Consider the following 23,005-nt stretch of genomic DNA (forward strand, 5'->3'; position numbering starts at 1 on the left):
GCCCTATTTGTTTTGGTCCACTTTATCTGCTTCCGACTATAGATAACAAATGAATGTCTGCGCATCACTGAGTTGACAGTATCTCACAACATATTGGTCATGTACTGTATGGGCCTCTTTCACTGAAAACATTTTGACATGTAACTGAAGAAAAAGCACAGATGTAGCCTATACAATGAAATTTAAGATGCCTCATTTCCAATAATCTGCTTTGGTTTCAGGGTCCTGGTATTGTGCATGCTGGCTCACTGTCCTGCTGCCACAGCTTACTGGGGCATTGAAATGTAACACCTGTGTTTTTCCTACTATAATTTGTCAAAATGAGACACAGAGTGAGAAGGGCCTGTCAGACTGGGTTCAGTACTCTTCCATCGTCATAGTGTCACTGTGACTACAGAAAACAGGCCTATTACACAAGATTGAGAGCAACATGAGAAGGAACTACATCACCAGTTAAATGTTGGCTATCATCCAGTTTCAGATATGAAAGGGATTCAAGCTACAGTTACTGACACTGAAAGGAAACATGGGGATCTTAATTGATTTTGCTTGTACATTGTATTTCCATTGAAACCAGTCTCACATTAATCTTCAAGCAAATTACATAAAGTAATGGGCAGATGATGCAACCCTGATTTTAACCATAATCATTTGTCTGCATGTCTAATCTTTCAGCTGTCATCCAACATCTGACTGACTCTTTGTGAGTGGGAAAACCTACCAAGTCGGGTGTCACGCCTGGATAATCCACAGGAAAAGTAGGGCAGATACCTCGGGGCCATGAACCATCCAGGGGTCCCTGAAAGACACTGCCTTGTCTCTTACAACATCTTTCTAATTTTAATCGGGTTTTGTTCCTAGAAATACAGAGAAGCATTAATGTGAGATTGCAAAGGTTACCACAGCCATTGCAGCCATTAATGAGTTCCACTGGCAAGTTTCCTGCTGTGTCAAAATGTCATAGGTCACTTAGACCTCTACAAGTTAAAATACACCACTCACCCAAAGGTAAGAAACCCTCACACTGCCATAACTCCTAAACTCCCTCATATATTCACTAACTAAGCATATTTATCTTTGTTTGTCCTTTTTATTGTTTAAGCATACATTCTACACCTAATGTCCGGTGCCACAGCAGGAAATAATGTGCCCTTTATGCCAGACAGAGAGCGAGGATGTAGTTCATGGGTCCATCTAACTTTCATGCAGGAGACTGGAATTTACATCCCATCACGGACCTGCACCTAATGTTTAATTAACTGTAACACTGAACAATTTGATTTGATTGAATACTTTAGCAGGTGCAGTGGACCACATGAGCACAAATAATCTAATGAAGGTGTCAGAACTAGATTCTCACACAGGGGTCTTCAACAAGAGACATTATCAGCAATTGCTAATAATGCAGGACCCACCCTGGCTGACATTGTGCTTTAGTGGTGCAACTTCTCCAGCAAATTAGAAAATAATCAAATCTCCACAAAACAAGAAAATGGCATGTAGAAAACGTGCGGTTTTTGGGGACCCTAGAGCTCTGGGCAGTTTTGCTGGTTTGTTAATTAAGTGTTCAAGTAGGTTGAGATCTGGTGACTAAGGGCCATAGCATATAATCACACGATAGTCACCTCCATCAAACATTCAGTGAACCCTCATGGCCTGTATGGAAGCATCTGCATTCGTTACGTTTCATCCTTTTATTACTTTAACTTGCTGAGAAAGATATGTATATATACACATTCGTAAATATATAGTATATATATATACATATATACAGATAGCAGTAGGCTACAAAATCAAACAACACATCCTTACGGCAGATTAGATTTGACGATTCGCTGCTCGAACTGTTCCTCGGCAACCGTGACGTCACTCTTCTCGCCAATCGCAGAGCTCGCAGGACTGACGTTCCTATCGCGAGGTTATCACAATTAGCTTGGTTAGTTAGCTAGCCGCGAAAAGCTTGTCTGTGTACCCGCAATTAACAGTTTTATTCGTCTTAAAGCACTGTCAGGACTGCGCCTTGCTGTTTTGGTATTGTCTTCTCACGCCTGCAAGAAAGGATAATCGCCGGACATTGTGTTTGCACGGTTAGTTGTGTAAACGCACACAGTTTGCTAACTAGCCGGGGCTGTTGCCCAGGAGGAAATGGGTTTGTTTTGGAAGCGTCTCAGAATTTCCAGATTATTTTTAGTGGCGCTAGCAAGTGTCCAAGCGCTTTTTAAGGATAGAAATAACGTATCTGTTGTTTTGTTATTAATTTGGCATGTTTGTTAGTAGCGTGTGGTTTCCATATTTACGCTCAGTCCTTAACATCTATGTCTGCACGGTGGTAACGTTACTGTTCATGTAGGTACAAACTGTGACCAAGCTGTGTCAGTCTTGCTCACGTTTGGCTGTATTTCCAATGGCTTTTCCCCGTTCTAGGATCCCAATGATGAGTTATGCTGAAAAGCCAGAAGACATCACAAAAGAAGAGTGGATGGACAAATTAAATAATGTTCATATACAGAGGGCGGACATGAATCGGCTCATTATGAATTACCTGGTGACAGGTAAGGCGTGTAGCTTGACTACAGTGACTGTGAGCTGAATATACAACATGCACAAGTCAAAAGACATCATTGAGAACTATCTTTAACGTGTCTCCCTCTGCCTTTATCTGTTTCACATCTGTTTCAAGAGGGATTCAAAGAGGCTGCTGAGAAGTTTCGGATGGAGTCTGGGATCGAGCCAAGTGTGGACCTGGACTCTTTGGATGAAAGGATAAAGATTAGAGAGATGATCCTGAAGGGACAGATACAGGAAGCTATTGCACTCATCAACAGCCTTCACCCGGAGCTGCTTGACACCAATCGATACTTGTATTTTCATCTGCAGGTACATGTGCACTGAGCTTTGAAATCACCACCGGTAGTTCTGATTTCAGTGTGTACGTCTTTGAACTGGAAAGTAGCTGGTGCCAAATTCTGCAGGTCATGTTAATTGTTTGCCCAAGATGTTATCCTGAGATTTATGGGTTGAGCTTTACAGACTTTGGCAACGAAGAACAGATCTTCACTTAAGTGAGATTAAGGCACAGCAACAGTATTGCAGTGTAGTGAGAACTGTTAAAATAGAAGTACATGTAACCCCCTCCATTCCTTTTAGGTAATAACTCATGGCAGACTGTCTTTGTTCAAGTTTTTCCTCTTTTAATATGAAAATATTGTGATACTAGATAAAGCTTGAACTTCAACATTCACTGCTTGTGCTTCATCCCCCCTCTTGCAGCAGCAACATTTGATTGAGTTAATCAGGCTAAGGGAGACTGAGTCAGCACTGGAGTTTGCCCAGACACAGCTGGCCGAGCAGGGGGAGGAGAGCCGCGAGTGTTTGACAGAGATGGAGAGAACATTAGCCCTTCTGGCCTTCGACAACCCAGAAGAGTCACCCTTTGGAGACCTGCTCAACATGATGCAGCGGCAAAAGGTAGGCTGGTTTGGAGATGTGGACTACAGTTTTAGGGTGCTTTCACACCAGATGTTCAGTTCATCTGGTCAGGTCCAAGAAAAAAAATGTAACATTGTTGCCTTTTATCCCTGTAATATTATGGTACAAAATACGTATTTTTACTTTGAGGTCCTGTGCCCTTTAATTCTGGTCTGCAGCATTTTACAGATTGTTACTCATTGATTAGATAGTTTTAGCAACTAATAGCATGGTTTCCTGAGCAGGTCACCATCAGCAGAGAGATATAACAGTGGTTTAGTTTTCATCTGATGCAAAATATCACCTCAATTGCCATATTTTACACCAAAGTAAACAATCTAAACCAAAAGTGCAAATGCCTAAGAGTTCATTTGAATTGCATCACACGGGTTCAGTGTGAAAGCATCCCATCCAACCAGGTGACTGAATTCTTTCTTGTAGTAGAGGTGTGTCACTACATTTATGCATTAGGCACACAGTGAATGCAGACAATAAGTGTGCACAAAATTTGTGTATTCAATTTTGACTACAACACATATCTTGATGCACAGGTGTGGAGTGAGGTGAACCAAGCTGTGCTGGACTATGAAAACAGGGAGTCGACGCCCAAACTGGCTAAACTTCTTAAGTTACTGCTGTGGGCACAGAATGAGCTGGACCAGAAGAAGGTGAAATATCCCAAAATGACTGACCTTAGCACGGGCACCATCGAGGACCCCAAGTGAACATAACAGACAAGAACAGCCACCTTCCACGTCCCCTTAATTTATGATCAGTCAGTGACTGTGTGACAACCAGGTAACATATGTGTATAAACAAATGCTACATTGTTTTTTCATGTTTCATTCATGACAGGTAAGATTTAACTCATTGTGCAAACTGTAAATTGCTGTATTTGCAAATTGACAGAAATTATTTAGTTAAATACTGATCCTGGATTTTTAGATAGATCTTGGAGACAACAAAATTCAAATTGCTGTTTTATATTTTGTCTTTCTAAAGCCTAAGCCAGTAGTATTATTTATTGTGACCATTTTCCCCACCAAGACATTATTTTGCCAGAAAGAGAGTTGATGGTATACATGAACAATGTTAATACTGTGTGTGGAGCTTAAAGCTGAGCTCCTCAGGATGGAGGGGAGTACAACTGTAGTGGTTTACACTTTGAAACAACAGACACACAATTCCCCCCTTTTTTGTTGATTTTTTTTTTTTTGTTTTGTTTTGTTTTTTGAAATGAAGATATGTTTAGATTGAGATGACGTACTGCAAGAGTCTAGATAGTTTCAAAACAGAAATATGTTTAAAGTTTAAATTTCATACACAAAATGTGAGTATTTTTCAACTAAATGGAATAACACACTTTATTAATGTAATATACGTTTAATTAATATAATATTTTAGGATTTTATTTAGGATGATGTTCGACAATTTGCAACAGAATCAACCACTTGCTTTCTACACCTTGAAATTTGATTGCACCTTTACAGTATGTCTATGGGATGGCCTGCCTTGCAGAGTTATCAGTTCACATGTGTGTTCGAGACGGTGAAATCCGTCCTGACTGACGGGTTGAAATCAGAGATGGCTCTCTGAGTTTGGTGTGCCCCGCCCCCGACATGCCCCAGATGGTTATGTTTGGTTTTATGATAGAAGGGGTTGAGGTTAGATAATGATTTATATGCTTCGTGAGAGAAAAGGTTGCTCCTTTCAGGAAGTGCTGAGGAATGACGGGGCCAGTTACTGCAGCCCTCTAGTTTGAAAACTCTGATATCTAAAATCCCTTCAGACTGATTCTTTCTTTTTAACAAAGCGTTGACATTTTGGATCTGAACAGGCGGTTTGAAAAGGGTCACAGAACTTGCTGTCCATTTTGCCACTTTTAAAGCTGTTAGTATTTTCACTTTAACTGCATGTAAGTGTATCTTTTTTTCAAAGGGGAAAGGCACTTGTGCTTGTTTATTTTGTTTCTTTACTTTTATAAAAAAAAAAAAAAACTTGCTGCTAGTTGTCCATCCTTAATTTCTTTTAAGGTTGTAACGTCTTTATAGATATTGGCTTTGACAAATATTGAGACCCAGAGAGCTCACATCCCTTTTATTATTCAACATTTTTAAGATCAGATTTGCAATTATTAAAATAAACAAAACTTTTGTGAACCATACAAGAGCTGTTTTTCCATTTTCTGAGTTGTGAATGTGCATGTATGCAAATTTTACTCCAGAGTTGCGCCAAAGCTCCAAAAAAAAAAAAAAAAAAGGTTGTTTCAAGCTCTTGATCAAACTTCAAACACGGAAAGCTTGAAACAGTGCATATGCAGATTTTCTATCCAGTAAAACCACCACTCAGACCTCTGCTGTCAGCCTTGTGAATCACAAGCCACTGTGCTTTTTGAGCTTTGTTCCAACAAGTCTTACCTGTTTGTCCCGTCTGCCTGAGGACATGAGGTATAGCTGAAGCGCACACCTCTCAGTACAGTGTTGCACGAACGACAGAGAAGACGCCAATGTTCTCTGAATGGCTGACAAGCATACATCAGGAGACGGTAGGAATGGCTTCAATGGTTCTTCATTGGAGCCTCATGTTTACACTGCCAATGACTGCACCAAAGACGAACCAGAAGACCAAAACCTGTGGCCCAGGTGAGACTGCCTAAGATTTAGATCAGATGAAGAATACCACGCTGAGATTTGGTTATTGTGCTGTCTCGTTGTTCCTCTTAAGATTCTTCTGTTGTATTAATGCATGTGTGTTTTAAGAGTGTGTGACACCAGGCTGCCTTCATGTCTTTACAGTGTACACTGCACAGTAAATTGTTTCTTAAAATGTTTGCTTCACTAGAACAGAGTATTTTTTTAATAGCGATGCTGGTGTCATGGTAGTGGTAGCAGTCTGTCAGTCAGCCCACTGCTTTGGTCCAGACTGGAATGTCCCAACAACTATTGGATGGACTGTCGTGAAATTTTGTACAAATATTATTCATGACCCCCAGAGGATCAGCTGTAACACCTTGAGATCTCTTAACATTTAGTACCAACGTCTGGTCAAATTTATGACCTTATATCTGAAAAACTAAAGACGTTCCCATCAGCCTCAGCTTACTGTCAGTAGTTCTAATTAGCAAATATTAACTAAACTAAGATGGTGAACGTGATAACATGATGTTCTTTAGTTACAGTTTGATCCATGTGATTAAATGCAAACGCTTTCCCATCATTCCTGCAGACCTCTGGTTCGAAAATGGATCCTGACACTGTTTGTGGGCACCTGCCTGCTCTACTGTGCCCGGATGGCCATGCCAATCTGCATAGTGTCACTGGCCAGACACTTGCTCTGGAGTAAGGTGGACTGTGCGCTGGTTCTGGGTGGATTCTTTTGGGGTTACTGTTTCACACAGATCCTGGGAGGACATGCTAGTGACAGGTAAGCAATTCAGCTGGTTAAACAGCATAGCCTGACATGACATGTCTCTATTTAAACAATGTGCAAATACACTTCATGTAATATTTATTCTTCAGTTTAACTGTAATTGTTGCCATCAGAGTGGGAGGAGAGCGTGTGCTGTTAATCTCTGCAGCGTCCTGGGCTCTGATCACAGCTGGTACTCCTCTTCTGGCCCATCTAGGCTTTTACACCCTCGCTCTCATGACTGTTGCCAGGTTCCTCATGGGACTGCTGCAGGGTGAGCCCCGTACCAGTTACAGCATTGAAACAAGCACTTCAAAGAGTAGCTCAACATTTTGGGATATACGTGTGTTAACTTTCTTGTCAAGAGTTCGATGAAAAGATCGACACCCCTACCAGGTCCCTACACAAGTTATGAAGCTACAACCAGCTCGCCAGTTATCTTAGCTTAGCATAAAGAATGGAAACACAGGAGAATATCTATCCTGGGTCTACCTGCCAGCACCTCTACAGCTCACTGATTGGCCTCTTATATGCAGTATTGTACAAACTGTAAAAAAGGCGAGTTGTAGTTGTTTGGGGGGTTACATGCTGGATTATTTCTTGACTGGGAGCAGTGGCAACCTTTCCCAGCCGGGCTAGCCGTTCACTCCCCTTCAGTCTTTATGCTAAGCTAAGCTAACCAGCTGCTGGCTTTACATTTCCTGTGCTGTGCAGGCATGAAAGTGGTATCGATCATTTCATCTGACGCGTGTGTGAATTAGCACATTTTCCAAAATGTGGAACTATTCCTTTAAAAGCTCCAGCGCTGCAAGAAATATGAAAAAGTTGTATCACCAACTGTCCAAGCTCACGTTACATATGTCATAATGTCTTACAGGTGTTTTTTTCCCATCTTTGGCCAGCCTTTGCTCACAACGAGTATTGGAAGGAGAGAGAGGGTTTTTAATGAGCACCATGCACAGCGGTTCCCATCTTGGGTATGCTAAGCTAACACACATACATACACACACCAATCCACCAATAACACATCAGCTATTTGGTGACACCTTTTTTGTTGTTGCTCTTTCAGAACGCTGCTAGCAGGTGGGATGGGGTCCCTGATGCTGGACTGGTATGGCTGGGAAAGCGTGTTCTACGTTACTGGTTTCCTGTCTGGACTGTGGGCATTAATTGTGTGGCAGTGTCTCTTAAAAGGTACTGTGACCAAACTGGACAGTCATGTACCCCTGAATAACAAACTGATCATTGGTTATCACTTTGCTGTCCTATATGGCCTGGGCCTGGAGTATAGAGAGGGCTACATGAGCCTTCCTCTGCCCCTTTATGGACACCAGCATTGGTCAGTCCACCACTTTGGTCCAGACTGAAATATCTTGACAACTCCTTGATTGATTTCTATGATATTTTATGTAGACATTAATGGTTCCCTGATGATGAATCCTGATAAAAGTGATCATCTGACTTTTCCTGTAGCCCCACCATGAGGTTGACATTTGTGGTTTTCACATACACTGTATAACACATGGATGTAGTCTCCATGAGGGCGCCCACAGGTTTCTGAAGAGCCATTGTAAAGCTCAGTGAGCTGAGGCTGCATAGAGGAAGCCTGGTTGCTGAAACCAATCAGCTAACTGTCACTCAGTACTCAACACTCAGTGCAGCCGTGCGCATAATTATGCACCATTTAACTGACTGAGTTATATAAACATTCGGCTGATGAACTGATTTTGATCCAGGCTGTAAATTTGTTTATTTCTGCTGTAAAATTGGTCATTTTAATATGGAAGTCTATGGGGATTAACTCGCTTTTGGAGCCAGCATGAAGTGCCATTCGAGCAACACTTCTGCGTTGGCTTCATTTTTCAGATCAAGAGGTTGACACTTGAGCTTTCAGTGAAATGTCTCAAATATTGGAGAGATTGTCATCACGCCCCTCTCAGGATGAACTTTGATGACCTCTTTACTGTCCATATAGCGCCACCGTCACGTCAAAATTTTAATTTGGCCAACTCTTTGATTCCAGACCTGCACAACTAATGGCGTTCCCATTAGTCGTTCTTTGTGTTTAGCACTAATTAGCAAATATTAGCAAGACTGCAATTAGCACGGCCGTAGACTCTCAGACTTATTTGCAGTCTTATGTTTTTAAACGATAAACAGTGTCACAGTAACTCGTATAGTACACAGCAGTAAAACATAACGTGCAATGTGTGTTTCAGGTGAAGTTGCCCCGAAGCAGATGGGCTTGAGGAATGACACACACAAGAGTTTGTCATCGGCACTCTGGCTGAGGCTTTTTAAGAAGCCACCTGTCTGGTACATGTTCTTTAATCCATCAGTGTTCATCCGCACATGCCTGCTCGAGTTTTCAGCCTCATCCCGTCTCTTTGTCTGTCTTTGTCTCTCTCAGGGCCATGGTGTTCGCTCACATGTGCGCATGCAGCACTTCCTACACTTTATTGTCATGGCTGCCAACATACTTCAAAGAATCATTTCCACATGCCAAGGTATTTGTTTTCTCTACAGTACCTTTTTATTTAGCCTTTAAGCTGGCTGAACTTGCCCTGCCATTTGTTCCACGTCAGCACCGCAGGACGAACAGGTTAATGTTGCTCCCCAACTTGTCTTCTATTGCAGGGATGGGTGTATAATGTAATTCCATGGCTTGCTGCAATCCCATCAGCACTTGGTGGAGGATATGTAGCAGATTTTCTCATAAGCCAAGGTATTAAACAAGAGCCATTACTTTATTTTGATATGTGTTTTTAACTAAGTTACTGAACCTTTGATAAATATAAATCTTATGTTTTTTTTCTCCATAGGATATGGTGTGTTATCTGTAAGAAAGATGATGCAGGTAAGTGTGGACAGGCTGTACATTAATTCAGTGCACCACAGTCGTGTTTTCAGGTGATGAAGTGTGTCTGCGTGGAGGGTTTGTCCAGACTAGCTGCGTAGGTGTTCATGTTGGAATTTTTTCTCAGTGATTCAAACATGTAATTACAGGCCTTAGAGCTTCCTCAGGGCAAACGAGTTGGAAGAAATGAGAATCACTGTTACATTTTAGTCCATGTAAGTGTATCTAGAGATAGGCAGTAAGGGTTCTAGCCATATGAGATACATGTATATACTGTAAAGGTGAACTCACAGATTAACGGTGTAAACAAACTGCAGCAGACATTTGAACTAAGCTTCAGTGTCTCTTTAGTCTGAACTGGTATGAATCTTAAGAAACTGAAAACAATATAAGTTGTAGATTATGAATGTCTTATCCTGCATGTCTCTCCACCCTCAGTTCGTCGGCATGGGCGTATCGAGTATGTTTATTATGCTTCTGTCTGGAGCCGTCACATTTCCCTCCGCTGTGAGTTTGGTCTCTGCTGCTGTAGGTGCCTCCACCCTCACCAGCGGGTATGTTAGATCAACCTTAAAAAATGCTTAGAGGAGAGATTTGTCTCTGACATTAAACTGTAGTCAAACTTAAGTCAACATAAAGCTGGCATCATTCTATGTTTTGTAACTGTTAACAAATTCTCATAAAAAAGACCAAAACTAACTAACTTAGTGTCCCTCGATGCTTTGACTCCCACCCTCATCTCCACCTTTATTTCTAACACTTTACACGCAACATGGTTGATACTCAGCGCAGAGAGGATCCCAGAACAAAAAGAGAGGAGACAGACATAAGAAAAACAAACATGAAATATCGAACAGTAATAGTACGGTTAAAATCACATGCCGGCACAGATCAGCATGAAGTAGGCTTGTTGGCATAACAATGAAAAGCGAGCTGTGTTTTTGGATAACATGTAGTGAAGCCTGCGAACAAGTTCAGGCATCTCACTACAACATATAGCCTCTTAGTCATGCCGCTGAAGCCTTCGGTGCTCCACTCACTCTGCTGCCACAGCGTTCACCTGAAAGCATTTCTAAAGCCTCATCTCCACCCCAGCATCCACCTGTAGGCTCTGCGTCTGACTTCCCCAACACAGGATGGGGAATTAGTATTGTAGCTCCTCCATTCCTGCTGTGCTGAACTCTGTGACGCCTTGGGGGGATAACGAGGTCGGAGCCCAGACACCAAACATTAAGAGCAACACTGTGCAAACATTTTTTTTTTCCGATTTGGTGCCTCCACAGTTTGTTTGATCTCTTAGAAGCTGTTGTTTTAAGGTAAAATAGTTGCGTAATGTTCCCTTAATGTTGGACATTATTATGCATCCCTACACGCCTCAGAGACCTACCATGGTGTCATCCTATTGGTTCCTACTGAAGGTCACAAATATATAGTTAATCTTTATTATTATTAGAGATGTATAAGGCTTTGGATACACACACAATGCGTGTTAGTCAGGCTGATTCGTTGTTGGTTTTGGTCTTTACACAGGATTTGCTGACAAGAATAAAAATATAGTATATCGCCAAACTTATCCTTTAACCCTGCCATATTTTTAGCTGTTTATGTAATGACTTTGACTGTGTTTCAGCGGTGTGTCTGTGAATGTGCAGGACCTCACTCCATCGTGTGCCGGTGCCCTCTATGGTGAGTCTGTCAGCAGAGATCTCAGCTTCATAAAACTGTGCTTGTCTTTTTTTTTTTTGACATTTAATCAATGATCCTTTTTTCTGCAACAGGTTTTATGAATATGCTGGGTGCTTTTATGGGTATGTATCCAGGATGCTTGTTCATGCTTTTGCAGTGTGCAGGAGATGTCTGTACGTTCTAGCTGTGTGAAATGTAAATTCTCCGTTGCTGCTGTGAGCACTGATCTCATTCCTCTGGTGTCTGTTGCACAGGGCTGGTGATGGTCTCCCTGTCAGGTTACCTGATTGAGGTCACGCTGTCGTGGGCAAACGTGTTCTCCCTCATCACTTTAGTAAATGCCGCAGGCCTCGGTGTTTTCCTCATCTTTGGAGATGCTCAGCGCCTCGACGTGGAAGATTACACCCGGGTTACAGTGATTTGACCCCCTTTGGTTGCAAATACTAGTCTGTGTCTGATTCACGAGACGTTTAACTCTCTCTGCACAGTCAATCCCACTTTGTGAATGATGCAGAAAAAATTCTGAACACAGTGTTTAACTGAAAGAGTTTTGGATGGTATGAATTCATGCTTTCTTTGTCATCGCGTTGACAGGAATCACAGTCGTGCTGATCATAAAAGGGTGAATACAGCGAACTTCCTGTCTAGAAAATGAAGGAACTTGAATATCTATCATGTTTAAGTGGGTCACACTGTCTGCTAAATGTGACTGCATTGTACAAAGTCTGTTTACGTATTTAAGGCAGAAAGTTTGATTTCCTCACAGAAATGTTTACATTGTTAGTGAGTACATAGAAAGAGTAAGCTGCTGGTGACTGCTGCATCAAAGAAAACATGAATTTGAGACAATCTGTTAGTCAGTTGTTGACTTTACTGACTTGAAACTTGATTGCCTTAAGGCCTGGCTTGATCCCTGAGTCCGGTTTGACGTGTAAAGGACAATAAAAGCTGAACATACAGGTTTAGCTTAAACGCACAGTGTGGAATTTCTGCCACTGGGCTGAAATTGTAGATTTCTCTGGGTTTGAGGCAAGAGGCAAGAAATGAAAAGGCTAAAATTAACAATACATTAGAGTCTCTCAGCTCCTTCTGACTTCCCTAACGTGTGTGTGTGGTTCAGCCCCAAACACAAATATTTATATACTTTGATTAGTAAATCGTGCATCTGTTGGTGACTAAAATAAAAATTAAAAAATGTCATGTTTTATCTTATTTGGATGAAGTTGTTCAAATCCACTAGAATCAGTGTGTTTCCAGTTAATGGGCAGGAAAACAAAGACGTGTGTCCAGACGTGCAGTTTGCTTTAAAGGACTTCACACTTCACTTCACCAAAACTATTTAAAAACATTTCTGCTTTATGTGTTTACAATGACTTTATTATAGATAATTCTTCAACTCAACAGCTGTATTTTAATAAAGTGTTTCTGTTTTTGTGGTATTGTGCAGTTTGTCTCTGGTGTTTGTCAACAGTCACATCTTTAGTGTCCCTTTGAGGACACACAAGTACAGACGATATGTAATGATACTTGAATCTTATTGTTTTCATAACGGCAAAATATTGAAATTAAATTGTATGAAAATAATAATAATTAGAATTATGATAAAACTTTCTGATGAAATGAAAGCGTGCTGGACTTTTGGCACCATGTGTTTGGATCTCTTATGTCTTGCCTGCGATGTTTGAATTCAATCTTAATATTGCTGTTTCAGAAATAGTTAAGTATTTAAAAAATCCTTTGGTGAGATTCACATTCAATTCACGTCTGGGACAAGACGCCACCTAGTGGTTTAGAGCAATCAGTGCATCTTCCCTCACCCTTATATTTTTCTATGTTATCTGATTTTGTTGATGGGTGGAAATTAAAAAGAAAAGATAACATCTCTGAAGAACTATGACATCATATTCCAACAAAAGGACATTAGATCAGCTCATTCTTTAATCTCATACTTGTCTGTTTACTGACAGAAAAAGCAAATTGCTAATTACAAGCATGAGGAAATAAAAGATTAGTGAAGAATAAACCAGAATTTGGATTTTTGTCAAGTAAAAGCTTGTAAAAGCTAAAGCCATTAACAGTAATAAGATTTTATTTTACTCTGCAAATGAGAATTAAAGGTATCCCCTTTAGCATATTACTTGATAAGATTTTCTACAGCAACTACATTAAATGAACTGAGCTTCACGATGGCTCTTCAGAAACCTGTGGGTGACGCCTCGGAGATTGCTCATGCTAGTAGCAGCTAACGTAGCCTCGAGCTGATATCCTTAAACATAGATGAGAAGCAGGCTGCGGAGGTTTGGTAAGATCGTTTTTGTTTTTGTTTTCATTTTCAAACTTGTGGTTTTCAGTCTCAGCTGATGTTGACTCGAATGACATCACTTGAGGCAGTTAATCAGACTCCAGCAGCGCCCTCTGGCGCCACATAAGGGGTCATGCAGCTGTTTTTTTCACATGTGCAGTGCTCCCCAGACCCATTTCTAGAGGGCGTCCTCCACTTTATTACTACAATTCTCCCACAGATATAAAGTATTTGCAATAAAGCAAACCAGAGCTTCTTTCCCTGCAGAGACTGAGTGGACTGAAGCAGGCTGGCTGAAGTGGAAAACGTCCGGCAGTGTCCGGTTTCAGCACCCTGGTCAGCGCATCTTGCAGCCCGCAGAGCCTCTCCGTCCTCAGAGATGGAGAAACTGTAGCCCAGATTGATTTTATGAACGTGGTCTGCTGGAGGCAGCATCCAGCGTCTGACAGCGACGACCGCATCCACGTCATGACGTTATTGCTTGAGCCTATGAGGACCGAGGTATGAAATCAGGACGGAGAGGCTTTTGATGGGGGGAAATGTCTAATTTAGAAGAAATTAAATAGTGTGTTCGGTGTTTTAACCTGAAGGTGTGATGGGACTGAAGCGCGTCTTTATCCCCCCTGACTGGACACCATCAGCGGGCCTGTCCGCCTGCCTCAGCCGACGCCAGCACCGGGAACGGTATTGTTTGGCCTGCTTTACCTCCATGTTCATCTCTTTAAATCATGCAGCGCAGGGGATGTTTCCACGGAGGAGAGTCAGCTGGAGATCTGAATATCAGCTGCTGCGAGGCGGACTGAAGGCGCGCTGCCGCTGCGCACTCTGGAGCCGGACCCCCAGGATCCGCACAGTTCATTATGGCGATGACCGACAAGGACAAGAAGGAGAAAAAGAAGAGGTGTTTGTGTGATGATGTTGTTAAAATGCGACATTTGTGTTATTGGTATAAAATACAGATCAGGACTGAGGACATTTTTGACAGCTTCGCGTTGCGTCGAGGCGCTCGGGCCTGTCGAGTCATTCATGTTCTCTGTGTGTGCTTCATTCCGTCAAAGGCTCATAAAGCTCCAACTTTCCCCGGTGAGGGACAAGGATTGCCGCTCCTCGTGTTCACGGCGGACCTTGATTTAATAGCCATACAATTAAGGCACGCGGTGAATGCCAAGAGAGGAATCACACTGTCCGCGCGCCCTGCATCATGCATGAAGATGGAGAGATTTAAAACATCTGCAGAGAGAGAGAGAGAGGAAACATCTGCCCGAGCTCACACGAACAAAGAGCGCCTGTTTTCTCTCTCATCATGAGCAACATTTCACCAGCCTGAGCTGCTTTTCTCCCACATTTTTCTAGTGTTTGCATTGGCTGTGACACAAAGCAGTGACTCCTGGCAGTGAAGAGGACGCATCGTGGAGTTTCTCAGATAATCTGCAAAAAATGAATTCAAATTTTGGTCACTACGTATATTAGAGCTGCAACTCGTTTATCAATAAATTGGTCTGTTTAAAGTCATAAAACTGTGAAATCCGAGTTCGGAGGGTTCAAAGTGATGGCCGGAGCCGAGACATTCTTCAGTTAATCAATTAATTCATAACCCAAAAATAATCAGTAACTATTTTAGTCATTATTTCAAGCAAAAACGGGAAACATTTCCAGATTCAGGCTTCTTAAACGACAGGATTTGCTGCTTTTCTTTCTCATATCTCAAAGTAAATTGCATTTCCTAACTGAGTTTTGGTTAATAAATGACTTTTAAACCCTTCATGTATTATCAGTTGTTTCAGTTGTGAGTTTGAGAATATTCACAGTAACCAGTTGAGGTGCAGTAACAAAACTAGTAAGCAAGAGAGAAGAAAAGTCATTCTACTAAAGTACAAGTAGCAGTACCACAGAGTACAAATACTCTGATACAAGGAAAAGTAGCACGCATTTAAACATTTACTTTACATGAAGTACCAAAAGTAACAATGCTCATCATGTAGTCCGGCCCGTTTCTGATTAATGTACATTATAATATTGGGCTGTGATTATTAATGCATTAACGTGGACATCACATTAATGTTGCAGCAGGTGAAGGTGGAGCTAATTTTAATTACTTCACCCACTGCTGGAGAGCATTTGAATTCCTCCCTGCGGAGGATAAGAGGCGCCAAAATGATCTTTAACTTTACTCAAGTCAAAGTACTAATACCACAATGAGAAAATACTCCACTGTAAGGAAAATTCCTACAATCAAAACCTGATTTATGTTAAGTATTTTCAGCGAGATTTACTTAAAGTATCAAATATAAAATGAGTCATTCTGCAGTAAAATGCTCTGTTTCACTGTTGTATGCTGACTTTGGATTAATATTACTGCTGTCAAATAGATGTTTAAGTTTGAGCTAATTATAACTACTTTAAATACTGTTGGCTGGTTTAATCTACAGCAATGAATCGTATTCTATAAAATCATCATATGTTTGTCCTGTGAGAACCAGTTTTCAGCTTTGTGACGATACATTTTCAGCAAATCCAAAATGACGTGTTCATTTTAAGAAGACTCTTCTCAACCCGTGAAGGAACACTCAGTTTACCAGAGAAATTCAAAATCACCAATTATGGAGATACATGGTTTTCACTGAGCAGGGTATAAAAAGTGTAATCTGAAAAGTAACTAGTAACTACAGCTGCAAGACAAGTGCAGCATTTGTGGAGCAGAAGTAAAAAGTACATGTACTTCTAATGTATGCTTAAATACTTGAGTAAACGTACTTTGTATCTGTCTTTGTCCAAATCCAGGGTGTCATTAATAGCAGAGACTTCACAGTGAATTTCATGATTTCGGATGACATCGGTGAACTTGCGCACACATAAACACGATTCAGTCACAAAAACGCCTCAGACTACAGATAAGTATATCTTTAATAATGAACATGATCAAATCTAAGAATGTGATAGTGATCTCTGATACAATGGATATTTAATTCAGGGATGACGTAAAACCTTTTTTTTTTTTTGCATAAATTTTCTATATTCCAATAATATAACTCTGACTGCTCCACAATCATACTCCCTCTCTTTTCTTTCACTCTTGCATACACACAATACGGCAAGCAATTAAAAAAAAAAAGTCACAAACATATACCATATAGGCTAGTCTCTGGGTTTTCATACACTTGACAACAAATCAGTTAAGTATAATGCTACAGTTAAACATTTTGAGGCGACCTCAGTTAGAAATGTCGGTACATTAAAGCTTACATTTTCTGAGGATGATGTGGACAGGTTATAGCAATGGAAATGAGCAGAATGCCAAGATTATAATTATGTTAAGAGAGAAGATGAAATAAAAAGAAACAGGCCTGGCTTGAGTTTTAAAAGCAGTACATGCTACATTTCCTCCAGAATTTCAGAAACAGAGACCTCTGTTGGAACAGCGGGGAACAGAGGGAACTAAAAGTCACTGTAACAGGGAAACAAAGCAAGTTCTGTGTGGAGAAAAAAAACCTGAACTCATACAGTATATTTGTATTTCCATCCTTTAAATAAGAAAGAGAGGGACCACCTTTAAGAGCGTTTGATCTCTGGACGTCTTTTCCCTGAATCTCTAGCTGAAATTTTTTTGAGGTACAATTCTGGAAAGAAACAAAAAGAAAAATTACAAATTTTATTTCTACTAGACTAGTGCTGAAAAGAAATGTTAAGGCTCCACTCTGGAGCCACAAAAGCCCACATCTCCTCCACTTTAATGCTAATTAAAATCAGTTGTAAGCCAGGTGATTCAAAATATTTTTCTAACATTTATGCTTTCTAACGTCACAACCTTGCACGATTAAGTCTATGCATACAGAAACTCTCAGTGTACACATTCCTCCACCAAAGTAAGACACCCCTCACACTGGAAAAAAAAAGGGGGCTTTGTAGAAGTTTTTTTTTCTTCTGATAATATAAAATACAACTGGCCACACACAGATAGCAGACATTTGTCAATAAAGTGTCACTCGTTAAGATTAACCAATACAAGCACTTAACATTTCTCCAACACACAAACCACAAAGTGAACAGTCACTGAATATCAGCAGCATGTTGTCAAGAGATTTTCAAAAACAGACGTGCAGATATTTGTTACTTATATTTAGTTAAGAATGCAAGTTCCGGGCGAGCGATAAGAGTTTTATAAGGCTAAAAAATACAGAAAAAACAAGAAAATATATATTATTGAAGCGATTCAACTGGTGGAACGAGCTTCATCCCTGCACGCATCTTAAAGACTGGGAACCGGGAGCAGTGTGGGTCAAAAGTTTGACGTGGGCCGAAGTCAACAGAATTAAATAGAAAAAAATATTAGTTTTCAATTTCTTTATGTCCTTGTGTGTTTCCGCTCAAATCTAAATTTCATCGGCAGCTGTCTTCAGTTCACTTCTGACGATCCTGGAAATAAAAAAATCATGAAGTTATGACACACGTTCATCAATATGAGTCAAACATGCAGCACTTTATATAAAGGTACACATATTCAACATTAACTAGTTTCTCATTAACACGTATATTAATGGATTATTGGTTCATTATTAATCATTATAAAGCACTTATTAATGCCTAATTCTGCATGAACATATTCTTCAACAACTAGGCCAGTAACTAAGAGTTATTGAGTTAGTAAAGAAGTTGCTGTGCATGAATTATGATCTTACTAACCCCAAACCTTAATAGCTCAAACCTCCAGAAAAAGGTATTATGAAGTGCTTTAATGTCTAATAAAGAGCCAATATGCCACTCAAACACATGCTAATGAGCCAATAGTTAATGGTGATTGTGTGTGACTGTAATTTTTAGCACATTTATCAGGAAGAGACCCAGAGAAGTGACGGCTGATTCAATGTTACCATAAAAAACCAGTGGACTTATTTTGTGATTATATGATCATATTATTGTTACTGTCACATTATTATTGATGATTCTGAGCAAATCCGAGGTGCTTTTGCACATGCAGCCTCATACAGTGAAACAAACTGCACGTCAATATCAGCCAAGAGCCACAGCGACAGAGAGTGAAGATGGTTTTACCTGATCGATTCGGGATCGGCTCTGTATTGAGGCGGGCTCATAGCTCTGTGAAAAGACACGCAAAGGCTTACTGAACAGTGACATCAGACATACACAACACTTTTAATATCATGACATACTGTAATCATTTCAAATCAGTGGATTGAAAGGATGAAAACAAGCTCACAATTAGGCAATTAGGGACTGTATGGGGGGGGGTAACTGGTTGTAAAGGAGCGTTTTGCTGTATGCAGAAGACAGACGACGTCTCTCTGTCTCTCAGGGCTCTATTTTCATAATCCCAGTCAGACAAGAAGCTAAAACACACCTGTTAACGTGCCTGAAATGTGACTCACAATTATCTAAGTGGTGTAATTGTGAAAGCCAGACAGACAACTGGTCGCATATTCAACACCGTATCACCGCAGTTTGTGAACTAGTCATGAATTTAATCTCCAGGACTTGAGGACGTGGACATGAATTTTCCATTTTTTTTTTTTTTACACTCTGAAGCTTAAGTGAAGTAACTTTGGTGCCTGAATCCAGGGCTCACACCCGGTCTGTGGTGGGTTTAAGCAACAAATCACTTTGGTTAACGTCAAAGAAAGACGGATTTCTGTTAAACGTTGACAAAAAAATCAGTTCAGGAAATAGTCAAGAAATTTAATCAACAGGATTCATCTGCACGGACGGGAGAAAACTGTTTTCATGTCACGGAAAAAAAAAGGACAATTGTACATAAACCCAGCAGATTAAATTTCATGACTATTTCACAAACTGCCGTGAAGCCGGGCTACATAATCTTACATTAGATGATACTGTACCAGGTGAGCTTTTTACAGATCATGTTCATACAGTCCCTAAATATTAATACTCCTTTACTTTAAAAGTATCATGTGATTAGTCTAAAGGAAATTACTACCTTTTTCACCACCTCCTCCTCCTCCTGCTTCTTCTCGTAGTGGGAGAAGTCATCAAAGATGGAGGTGGTGTGTTTGTACTGGGCGATAATCTTGAGCACCTGCTTTGCCTTTTCCAGAGGAACCTCTTGAGTGTCACGCGAGTTGGTGACTGGCTTGTTGTCATTGTTCTCCAGGCGGATGTGGCGCAGCTGGCTATTTGGCACGTCCTTAACAAACAACCAGTTCACGTCAAACTTGCCCTTCCACTTGTCCTGCGCCCAAACGCCGGCGCTGGTGCCGTAGTCCACAGGCGAGCGCATTTCGGCCACGCCGCAGAAGTGGCCGCTGCCGTTGACGCTGAACAACAAGTAGACGGGACCTTTAGCGTTCATAGCTCTGAAGGCTGAGTCCAAGCGTTTGTTGCCGTGCTCCGTGCTGCACCAGATGGAGTACTTGATGGAGCGGTGGATGTCGTCCTCGGAGTAGCTCTTGATGATGAACACGCGGCCGTTTTTCAGGTTCCAGTCAAACTCCTTGGGGTTGTAGCTGTGGGCCGCTCGCAGCTTCTCCAGCACGGGGTGGGACTCTGCTCCCAGCTCTGGAGGCACACCACCACCCCCTCCGCCTCCGCTACCAACACCGCCGCCATTAGAGGAGCCGCTGCTGTCCAGGCTTCCACCCCCGTAGCACAAGTTGCGGTTGCGTGGGGCTATCCAGCGGGTCTGAGGTGTTGGAGCGGAGTTGTGGTTCTGGTAAGACTGTGGAGGAGGAGGTGGAGGACCCTGCATGGTCATCTGCTGCACGAGGGACTGGGCTGACTGCAGGGACTGCTGAAGGGGGGGCAGGAGACTGGGAGCATGGGAGTGAAGCTGGGGCTGTTGGTGGTGGTGGTGGTGATGGTGGGGGGGTAAAGGAGGGGCCATCTTGGCGATAGTCCCTTTATTATCCCACGTATCAATGTCCATGTTGTGTTTAATGGGGGGTGGAGGCAGAGCTCCTCCAGCTACGGGTGTGCCAGGCTTGTTCTTGGTCTTTTGTTGCTGCAGCTTGGCAGGTTTACTCGCGATAGCAGCCCACGACGTCGGTTTCGGAGGGGGCATTCCAATTGGTGTGCCACCGTTGCCCGTGGCAACAGCTGCAGCTATACTGCCACCGCCGCCGATCACAGAGCCTGCACTCTTCACACCCGAGCCACTTCCTGTCACATCCCCACCTATTTTTAGGCCCAGCATGCCCTGCTCTAGGCTGTTCATACCTGGAGCCTTGCTCAGGGTGTCACTATGGAAACCGGTCTGGCCATCAGGGACTAAGGTGCCTCCTAGAGAGCTGGGCGGGTAGCTGTAACTCCCCCCATAGGCTGAGCTCTGAGTCTGCTGGCCCTGAGAACCACTGGTGCCCCAGGCTGAGAAGGCCGGGTTCTCTGGGAAAAAGTTAAACCTGTGGGGATAGATGCTGCTGCTGAGCCCCCCCGGCTGCCCGAACACCGTGTCGTGCATGAAGTGATGGTCCCCATTGCTGAGGGGGGCATAGGGAGTCAGGTAGGGAATGGGTGGGTCACCTCCTGTAGACCAAGGAGCCTCACTGAGAGGGTAAGGAAACCCAATGGAGGGGGCATAGTAGCTGGACAGGTAAGGGTCTGTCATGGATTGATAGCTGTTATTCTACAAACAGAAACAGAATTAAGCTTGTTAAGGCAACAAGATGCTGCGATAATCAAGTAAAAATAAAATAGTTTCAGCGTCACAGTACCTGATTAGACTGGCTGGTGAGATAAGGCTCAAAGTCGTTGTCATGGACTGTATCCTTCTGGTGGAGGGAGCCATTCTGCACTGAAACTGGAAAGGCTGCAAGAGAACCAAACCCATGTCAGAGCTGGAGCAGGTAACAATGGTAAGTCTACCGTGAAGCCTAAAACATCTGCATTGTAGTAAGAGAGCAGTGAGCAGCCCGTCACAGTCGAACTGAAGTTACAGTCAGAGAAAAAAAAACAAATATGAATGATGTTTGGTGTTAAAACAGATGATCCTGTCTGCTGCAGAGTGGTGGTCTGCTGGATACATGCAGCCTTTGCAGGAGTTGACCTTTTGAAATGTACATGGTGTTTTCCATTGATAAGCTGTTCGCCCTCACAGTGATGCATGTCCATGACTGCACACAGCTACGAAGAAACATGTGGATCAAAATACGTAACGATGCACAGACGATATTTAATGCTCTGCAAACATCGCTGGAGTCTCTCTGTTGACAATGTGGCTACGATACGTGAGATATCAGGTGACAGGTATGTGTTATACGGAGTGCTGAACAGGATTAACATCTTTACAAGCACATCTGGAAGATCGGGAGACGTTGTCCCTCTTACCTTTGCTCGCATCTTGTCCTTTCGATGTCTTCGTGGTCACAATAAAGGGAGGGATGCATGTGGAAGCAGACACAGAGAAAGCTGCCATGGGTCTCCAGTGTTATTCAAAGCATCACACATTATCCTAGCTGCACACTGACATGTTTAGACGTCTCTGAGAAGCTGACAAGACACATAAAAATAAAAATAAAAATAATAAATACAGCGCTGGGCGGTGTGTCGTGCCAGCATTTACCAGTCTGATACAAACTGGAAGCTGTGGTCCAGGCCTTTGGTTACCAGCAGTGGACCAGTTTTCGAGCTAACCCCCCTCTCTGTTGGCTAACTAGCTGGCAAACGGTGGCATCGTCTTCAGAGTGGGACGCGCACACCGCACATCTCGCCTCTCTGTTGAAATAAAAACCTGGAAAGCGTCCATTGTCGCTGCTTACCTGAGGGTCAATACTAGCGGCAGACATCATTCATCCACCAGGTGTTGTGTTAAGACTGAAGCCCTGACCAGACGTGCAGTGTTCGAGCCGCACAAACTCCGCTGTGTGGAGAGGCTATTAGCTGGAGGAGCTGTTAGTTTGCTAACAGTTGCTCACAGTTAGCAGCGGCCGTTAGCCGGTGGCTCTGCTCGGCGCGGACACTTCGCTCGTCGTAGCCCTGCTGCCGCTCCGCACCGTCCTGTCGACATTAATCCAGCGGGGCTTCAATCCGCTCCGACCCCCTCACCGTGAAATCAAAATCCAACCAGCCTTGGTGGCCCTGCTCACTTGCCCCAATGGCAGCTTCATCCGGGGTCTGCGAGGCGGAAATGACGTTGGTGACGTAGAGGACGCGTCCACGGCTACCTAGCAGCAGTAGCAGATTTGTCCCGTAGCGCCCGTGTTTACGTTACATTTACGGAATAAAAAGCACAATTTTCTCTTTAATGAAGCTTTCATTAAGCTCCTAAGGTCATAAAACTGTGACAAAGCAGTATTTTTGCTTCTGAGAAAGACAAATGA

The 23,005-nt window shown here is 42.4% G+C and overlaps 3 protein-coding genes across 3 annotated transcripts; 2 read left to right on the forward strand and 1 right to left on the reverse strand.

Annotated features, from left to right (window-relative positions):
* The first annotated feature begins 1,884 nt into the window (after positions 1–1,884).
* On the forward strand, positions 1,885–5,709 carry LOC143326758 (glucose-induced degradation protein 8-B homolog). Its single transcript, XM_076740609.1, has 5 exons — positions 1,885–2,087; positions 2,425–2,552; positions 2,681–2,877; positions 3,271–3,468; positions 4,020–5,709. The coding sequence occupies exons 2-5, from the start codon at positions 2,432–2,434 to the stop codon at positions 4,191–4,193; spliced, it is 690 nt and encodes a 229-aa protein (XP_076596724.1). The 5' UTR covers positions 1,885–2,087; positions 2,425–2,431; the 3' UTR covers positions 4,194–5,709.
* A 254-nt stretch (positions 5,710–5,963) lies between these two features.
* Positions 5,964–12,818, forward strand: LOC143327348 (voltage-gated purine nucleotide uniporter SLC17A9-like). Its single transcript, XM_076741641.1, has 13 exons — positions 5,964–6,110; positions 6,694–6,891; positions 7,011–7,150; positions 7,754–7,853; positions 7,946–8,070; positions 9,096–9,192; positions 9,287–9,383; positions 9,514–9,601; positions 9,699–9,733; positions 10,172–10,287; positions 11,364–11,419; positions 11,512–11,541; positions 11,674–12,818. The coding sequence occupies exons 1-13, from the start codon at positions 5,986–5,988 to the stop codon at positions 11,841–11,843; spliced, it is 1,377 nt and encodes a 458-aa protein (XP_076597756.1). The 5' UTR covers positions 5,964–5,985; the 3' UTR covers positions 11,844–12,818.
* Positions 12,819–16,607: 3,789 nt separating this feature from the next.
* ythdf1 (YTH N6-methyladenosine RNA binding protein F1) lies at positions 16,608–22,814 on the reverse strand. Its single transcript, XM_076741481.1, has 6 exons — positions 22,445–22,814; positions 22,014–22,041; positions 21,401–21,495; positions 19,672–21,312; positions 18,771–18,815; positions 16,608–18,134 (listed from the first exon to the last, which is right to left on the reverse strand). The coding sequence occupies exons 1-6, from the start codon at positions 22,472–22,474 to the stop codon at positions 18,120–18,122; spliced, it is 1,854 nt and encodes a 617-aa protein (XP_076597596.1). The 5' UTR covers positions 22,475–22,814; the 3' UTR covers positions 16,608–18,119.
* Positions 22,815–23,005: the final 191 nt, after the last annotated feature.

The sequence above is a fragment of the Chaetodon auriga genome, chromosome 10, assembly GCF_051107435.1.
Source record: "Chaetodon auriga isolate fChaAug3 chromosome 10, fChaAug3.hap1, whole genome shotgun sequence".
Classification (NCBI taxonomy): Eukaryota; Metazoa; Chordata; class Actinopteri; order Chaetodontiformes; family Chaetodontidae; genus Chaetodon; species Chaetodon auriga.